The sequence below is a fragment of the Zingiber officinale genome, chromosome 2B, assembly GCF_018446385.1.
Source record: "Zingiber officinale cultivar Zhangliang chromosome 2B, Zo_v1.1, whole genome shotgun sequence".
Classification (NCBI taxonomy): Eukaryota; Viridiplantae; Streptophyta; class Magnoliopsida; order Zingiberales; family Zingiberaceae; genus Zingiber; species Zingiber officinale.
This window is the reverse complement of record NC_055989.1, coordinates 126,403,649-126,411,687: the sequence shown is the minus strand read 5'-3', so window position 1 is coordinate 126,411,687 and position 8,039 is coordinate 126,403,649. Positions and strand designations below refer to the sequence as shown.

Here is an 8,039-nt window from a genome sequence, read left to right as displayed (position 1 = left end):
TGCTTAAAAATAACAATGGGTGAAAATGAATTTCTTATTGAATATTTATTCCTTCAAAATTACAGAATAAATGGTGACTGAAATAATTGACAGGTGAACTCACATTGTCAGCATGAAAACTAGAAGAATACTTTAACTAAAGTATTTAAACAAAACAATGTTAAGAAAAAAATAAGAAAAACTAGCGTCTTCCGTATTTTCTATTTCCTTTCATCCATTTTATTTATATGGGAGGAAATAAAGATGGCATAAAATAAAACAATACCCTTTATTTTTTTTTATTATCGAGCGCCCCATTTTTTTTAAAAAAAAACAAAAGTGTCCACTATATTGAAAAAAAATACCCTTTTTTATAGTTAAAATTATTTTAATATTTATTAAAATTACTCATATATTGATTAAAAATATTCTAATTTATTCAAAATTAATCACACTGATAAGAATTAATTAAACAATTTTAATAAAAATATTATAGCATAAAGTAGTTGATTAAAATTGCCTAAAATAACTTTGACCAAGTCTATTTTAATTGGAATAATTTTTGACAAAGTTCAGATAAGGATACTTTTAAATATAAGTCAACTCTTTTCATATTTTTTAAATAGAAGGGATATTTTTTTTGTATTTTCGTCCAATAATTATTACAACACTTATTTTATTTGAGAATTATTTCTTTTAATTGATTCAGCTCAAAGCCCCTTAAAGTCAAGGAATTTTCAAAACACACACTTAATTTTCATATTTCACGCATTTATTTTTTATTTTTTCCTTCCCATCAACTGTGATATATTGAATAGGTATTTTTTTTAAAAAAAAAATTAATATTACTATAGTGTTAATTTTTAAAAATCAAATATTAATTTTAGAATTTATACCGCACTAAAATGGTGTTAATTTTTAAAATGTAAGATCGCAGTTGCTATTCTTTGAAATTTAGCATCACAACGATGTATTCTTTCGAAACAGCATAATTGATGGGGAGATAAAACAAAAAAAAAAGGTGTCTTTTATCAAATTTAAAAATTAGATATGTCTTTTAAAAATTTCACATTTTAAATGTGATCTTCGGTATTATTCTATTTTCGTCCAGTACGCAACAACACGATCTTAAATACTTACGGCGTAAATGAAATTGACCTTGAATCTGTTTTAGGGGGAACCGTCACGGTCAAATTCCACTATAAAATAATCGGTCGGTGGAGGCGACATCGAAGCAGCTATTGAGCAACGACGAACACCCCGAGACGAGAGCGATCCAGCGGGCGACGAAGCCGAGAGGAGCGCTATTCCTTCCCGATCTTCCTCTCGATCGATTCCTTCTCTTCCCTCTTCTTCTCTACTCTTCCCATGTCTCTACCCTTTCCCTTCCTCTGCCTTCTTTTCCTATTTTCCGTCTTCGTTTCTCTTTCCTCGTCTGCGGCCTCGGCGGCGCCTATTTGCCCCGAATCGGACCTCGCCTTCCTCCGCCATCTCGCCGGGCAGTGCCCTAGTTCGGTCGAGATTTATTCTCCTTCAGCGGTACGCTTTTGTGTTTGATTGATGACGTCTCTTTTGCTTTTCAGCTCCTTTGTTTTGGGAATGGTCTAAGGGGCTGTGATGCCTTACTCTTACATAGTTTGTCTTTTTTAGCTACGAGATTTGTGAATCGATAATTTCCTATAACATAATCTTACTTTGAATGTATTACACTGGCATCTAGGGTTTATTCTCTAAAAAATGTTTTTTTTTTTTTTGTAGTTTTGGTTTGGGAATGTGGTAGCATTTGAGTGCACACGTGCTCCTGTGTCTTCTTCTGATTTATTTGGACGATTATGGTCTTGATTATGAGAATATTGCTGGATATGGTCCCCAAAATCTACTAAACTTGGGGCATACTTGATACCTGCTGGAAAAAAATTTCTAAGCAATATTTACTGATTTAACTCTTGAATTTTCCTTTGCTTGATGTGTACCACGTATAAGCTCTTAAAAATTCATTGTAGGTGGTATGCAATATGACCATTGCATAGTGCATTTGCTGTATGTAAGAGATTACAAGGACACATATGCGGCAATTATAAGAAATTGTTTGATAATGGTGATATTCATAAAGATATTATCCAAGTAACTGGAAGCGATACTCAAAAAGTTACACATCTCCCATATCAAATAAAAAAATGCAAATAAGATTTAATAAACACATGGTGATATTTAACTTTTAGTTCTTATGGACCTCCAAGATGTAATGGGATGTCAAGCTCAGTTAGATCAATAATACTTATTCTATTAGTTGAATTTTTGGGATATTACTAGAGATATAATGTTGCATCGAGTTCAATGATGGGATAACCTTTGCAGTCTATCTTAAATAGTTGAGGCTAAGTCAATTTATTTGTTGATGAGTCTCTAGTTACTCAAGTGAAGATGACACAACTATATTCTTGCATTTGCAAAAGCTAGTGTATATGGTTCAGTGAAACATTGCATATGCAGTTTCATACATTGTTAAATAGACTGCCTTTAATACAATGGCTGTATGTGCATTTCGTTTTGATAGAAGATGTACCTTTTATGTAAAAAATAAGGAAAAATGTACAACTTTTCATCATTTTCCAACTTAGATCTGTCAATGAACTTAAGAGTCCATATTTAGTTGCATTGATTTGTAATAGAATTTGGTTTGTTTTGCATTTGCCTTCCATTTGTAAACAATTGCTGCCAACTTTAATTGCTTTCAAAGGGAATATAAAGGTGTTGTAGATTTGAATTTTTTACGTTTTATGCCTATATGTATAAGGCTATAGACGTAAATGCAGCACCTGGCCATATGATTATTAGTAGGGAAGGGCCTCAAGTAATTGCGCTTGATCCAGTAAATGATCAAGAATAAGATCAACAATGAACAATTACTTTAAAGACTATGTTTAACCACTAGTTGGTTATGACATACAAACTAGATTTGATGCTTTTGATTCATTACTTTCTCCCTTAAAGCGTGGGCTATAAATGAGAGTTGCGCTGAGCTTTATTATAACTTGTTTATAGAGTTTGATAAATGGCATTTGTTTAATTCATGTTTTTAGCTTTAACATTTTATATACTATTTATAATCTTAAAATACAAACAAGTACAAATGGTGACCATTATCATTATCAAATTGTGATCGTCTTAAATGGTTAGAGTTAGTGCTATGGCATCTTATCTCTCCATTAAGATAATCTTATCTCTCTCCACTAAGATTTGATTATCTATGTAAGGTTATATCACTAGTAATATCTAAATCAATTAAACCTTTTTTTTACTATATTAACTCATGTTTTCTGTCAGCTTCTTTATCCCTTTTCCGTTACACCTTTCACACTCAGATTCACATCTTCAAATTGCAAATTGTGAATCATTTGATTTCATGTTAATGTCATTTAGCTTTTTTCCTTTCATTTTTTTCATCTATTTGAGTTGCACCTACTTTCTCTCAGCTATTAATATTTTTTTTTATTTTATTGTTACTTTTTCTAGTAGGCGTATTTAAAATGGAATGGACATGTATATAGACGTCTAATAAATGCCTTGATTAGGCAATATGAGACTATGATAAATACAGACATTAATAGAAGAAGAGGGAGATCTAAGAAGACTTGGTTAGCAACGATAAAAAAGGATAAAATTAATTTAAATATAGATGAGGATATAATAGGGGATCAAGCCCAATAGCTTTAGATGATCTATATAGTTGACCCCACATAGTGGGATAAAGGCTTTGATTGTTGTTGTTATTTTTCTAGCAAGTTCCCTAATCCATCTTACAATCCTCATGTCTGCCACACTAACTTTTGTACATGTGCTGATTATTGATAGCCCAACTCTTTTATATACAATATATTCTTATATATTTATATAAACAAGCTAAATAAATAAGATTGCAGGTGAGCCTTAATGAGCTTGTAGAAAAGTTTGTTCAGGAACATTAACGAGTCAATCTTGTAAGTTTGAGTTGTTATTATTGTTGAACTTAAAAATATGTTCAAGCTTAATTATTTTTCTCTTTTTGTATTAAACGAATGGAAACAAGCTCTTACTTTGTTGAGTATCAGGCCTGTCCATTAATATTTGGTTTATAGCTCTACAATTTTGAATTTTTAAAACTAATTTTTTTTTTTCCCTAAATGCTCTCTATCAAGCTACAGTCCTTTAAAATTTATAATTTCCATTTCATCTCTTATTGTTGAATAAAACATTTTATTTTGCCAAACCTACCCCCCCTCTGCGATTTCATATGTCAATACTCTGGACTAGTCAACACTATGTGGGCAAGGGGGTTTCTTCATGCATTGCTTCAAACGTCATTTGGAAGTAATCTGTCCTACATATAAGAATTAATGAGAACGTGTAATTGGCAATGATATATTGTTGCAGAAGTGATCACCATGATAATGATTGGAAAAAGGTTAATGGTATACTTTCCAGATCTGTGAAGCAGTTGACAACACATGTAAGCTTGGGGAGGCTAGCAATTTGATAAAGAGCTTCATGTTGTTGCAAGATGAAGAAGATGATCCCTTACTATGGTTGTCTTAACCATTCTCATGAGTTGGATCCAACATAATATTTGATGATTTGCGCAAAGTCAGTTCCTCAATACCTCTACATTGACTTAGGAACCACCTCAAGGCTTGTACATGATGAATTCCATCAAGAAGAGACTTGCAATGGAAAGAGAAAAGAAAGGCATAGGTCAGGGGACATATGGTTTTGAATTTAAAATATCCCTAACTCTAGCTATACAGGACACTATTGTAGCTCCAATGTTGCAATGGTATGAAGCGCATTAAAGGGGTGGCCATGATAATGGCAATAACGTTTTATCTGTACTAGGAGGAATGACGTGGTCTGCAAAGGATTAGATCCACTCTGATACAAAATTGATGTTGAGGAGCTAATAATGTTATTTTATCACAAGAAAATTTTTTTATGGTTCTCCTTATATAGTCAAGCTATACATGAAAGAAACTAAAATTACCCGTGTAGCACTACTATTACATTAACTATCTTAACAATAGTAATAAAAACTCCTTTGTTTGAATGAAATATTGATGCATCTTTTTCTAGAGTATCGTACATCTGTTATGTTGATCCTACAGTACTTTTGTCATACATCTATTTGCTCATTTTCTGCACAAGGCTCCTCTTATTCCATTTAGACTCCTTTTTTATGTTAATTTTGATGAGTCTGGCTTGAGCAAAGATCTTTTTTTGGATCTATTGGAGGTCTATGAGCGTTGCACAACTTTATCCATATTTGATGTAAAATAGAGAACCCGACCCAGTCTTCATTCGGTGACAAAAACAATACTTTGGCTTTACAATGTCAAATGAATGATTGTATTTAATTAATCAAACTTATGTTTTGGATATGATACATGATATCAACGATCTTGAGTTAAAACCAAAATGAGTAGCAGTTAAAGTATAAGTTTAGTCCTAGAGTCACAAAATCAAATGACAGTGATGCATGAATGAATGTGAACCTACATAGTTTTGACATTTGAAAGATAAAACAAGTTCTATGCTCGTAGATTCAACAATGAGAATTCCTGAAAACTTGAAAGCTAAAAGGAGTCTATGTACAGGTTTTAACAATGAGAATCTCATCAAGACAATAATGCTATAGACGACAACAACAACAACCAAGCCTTTTCCCACTAGGTGCTATAGACAATGTGGCAAAATGCTTTATGTATGTTAGGATTCGTTTTGGCAGTACATTAGGATTTCTTCTTTTGCAAAAGTTACTTTTGGTAGAGGCCTTTTCAAATGCAAATGCAGTTGCTTTCATGTTTTAATTAGGTTTGAGTAATCATTAGCTTATCAATTGAGCAGAATATTGCCGTACCTGTTGTTAGATATTGAAGTGCTGTTGTTTTTTTTCTTGTTTAGTAGTCATATTTGTTTCTGTTAATGTGGACTATTAGACAGTTTGACTGTTTATTTTTTTTATTTCTATACTTTATGGAATCAAATGACAGTATGACATTAAAAAGAATCCTTTCCATCTTACTTTGGTTGGTTTTTTAACATCCTTTGTTAAGTAAAATCTGACATGATTTTATTATTTCTAAAGGAAAATTAATTCTCAATTAATAAGTATAGTAGCCACTTTGCCCATTCAATTATTCTGAATTAGGTATTGATATGATTTGTTCCTTTTGAGTTCTTGAAGGTGGATGGGGATTCTCTGGATAAAGAGTTGAGCAATGCTATGAGTAATGGTTATTACTCTATCTTGTTCTATGCTTCATGGTGTCCATTCTCGAGCAATTTGCATCCCATTTTTGATGTGCTCAGCTCCATGTTTCCCCAAATAAAACATTTATTAATTGAAGATTCTACCATTATGCCAAGGTGTGCTTTTCTAAACATAATATATATCAGCTTTGTTATGTAGTAAGATTGATTTTTCCTCAGTGAGTGCATTATTTGATCTGGCTTCTTCTCACATTATATGCAGCGTTCTCTCAAAATATGGTATTCACAGCTTTCCAGCCCTATTTCTGTTCAACGGATCTGCAGTAGTGCGACACCGTGGTGCTAGAGATCTCAATTCTCTTATCCAATTTTACAAGAAAAGTACAGGTTAGTCGATCAATTTCTCTTTTTGCAATCATTAGGTTACAACTTCAAGTATTGAAGATTTGATATTATTTCCCAGGCTTTTTTGATACCCTATCCGTCATCTGGGAAGGAACATGATGTAGTTTACTCTAATATTCTGTTTAGACTTAGTTTAAATTTTCTTGAAAGAGACAGATTTATTTGTTGATGGAGAGAAATCTAGAAGTCAATGGGAGATACTACCAGTTCACTCCACTCCACTAGATAACTTGAGAAAATTAGGGTATTGTAGTTAAATTTCTAGAGTATAACTACCTCCACCATTGCAAGTAAAAGTTCAATTTTCCATGCATGTAAACATGACATGAACCTTCCACAGTGGATTCTTCTTCCGCACTTGCTCATTGAGATAGTCCTATCTGTTGGTGGCTTAGGTTCATTTTTTAAAAAATTGAGATTTGGGACCAAAGTAGGCGCCGACTATGTAGTTCCAATTAGACTATGTAGTTGCAGTTCCAATTTCCAAGTTACACCTTACACATTTTTATTTCCTTTCGCCATATTCTGCAGGATTCAACCCAATTTCATACATGGTTGCTGACCATTCCATTAGTTCGTGGGACACTCAGACCTCAATGCATCAAACTGGATCTCCAAGGGAATTAATGAGCAAGGAGCCCTATGTTGTGCTGGCAGCACTTTTCATTTTCCTCAAGATAGTTCTATCACTAGCTCCTATCATTTACTCCCACCTCAAATATCGTTGGGCTTCACGCACTCGGCGTTTGAATGTGCATTTCCTTGGCGAACTGAATCAGCTTTTGCTGAGAGTTCTACATTTGGTTGACATAAAGAAACTGTGGAGCAAGCTTAAGCTCAGCAATGGGACAAGGAATTTGAGGGAAGGAGCAAACAACGCTCGTGCGTGGGCTTCCACCCTAGCTTCTGTGTCGCTGGGCGAGCCATCATCGCCACGAGTAGCCTCTTCCATCTCATGATATTATTTAGCCATCGAGGAAAGCAGAGTAGAGTTTCGGTGTCACAGTACAATTGCTTCCTCAATGTTCAGTGTTTGTTATTCCTTCTGTTGCATCTTGTATAAGAATTTGGATATATGGAAGGAGGATGCTATCATTGGAAAATCTGTGGGCCCGTTTCGTCACTTATCCATGCACTCTACGTTAACAGCTTTGCCATTCTTAACCATCGCCTCTGTCAGAAATCAGACATGGACTAATCCACAAACATACACAATCAGCAGCATGCGAGTCATCAGATGAAGTAGATTTCAACCAAACTCGTGCGATATACAACCATTTGCCCTAATCGAGTTAGTACTTAGGCTGGGTTTGTCGTCAAAGAGCCATGGTTTGATTTTTAATAGGTGTAAATAGTATTTTAGATTATCTCGTACTTTCTGTTTAGGAAGGCTACTAAATAAAGACGGAATA

The 8,039-nt window shown here is 33.6% G+C and overlaps 1 protein-coding gene across 1 annotated transcript; it reads left to right on the top strand.

Annotated features, from left to right (window-relative positions):
* The first annotated feature begins 1,182 nt into the window (after positions 1–1,182).
* LOC122047060 (5'-adenylylsulfate reductase-like 5) lies at positions 1,183–7,730 on the top strand. Its single transcript, XM_042608094.1, has 4 exons — positions 1,183–1,518; positions 6,197–6,378; positions 6,485–6,609; positions 7,159–7,730. The coding sequence occupies exons 1-4, from the start codon at positions 1,348–1,350 to the stop codon at positions 7,584–7,586; spliced, it is 906 nt and encodes a 301-aa protein (XP_042464028.1). The 5' UTR covers positions 1,183–1,347; the 3' UTR covers positions 7,587–7,730.
* Positions 7,731–8,039: the final 309 nt, after the last annotated feature.

Bases quoted from the DNA above. Each gene is read 5' to 3' on its own strand.
- LOC122047060 (XM_042608094.1), top strand. From the start codon at position 1,348: ATGTCTCTACCCTTTCCCTTCCTCTGCCTTCTTTTCCTATTTTCCGTC. The intron at 1,519-6,196 runs GTACGCTTTTGT...GAGTTCTTGAAG, and splicing joins AGATTTATTCTCCTTCAGCG to GTGGATGGGGATTCTCTGGA. The intron at 6,610-7,158 runs GTTAGTCGATCA...CATATTCTGCAG, and splicing joins ATTTTACAAGAAAAGTACAG to GATTCAACCCAATTTCATAC.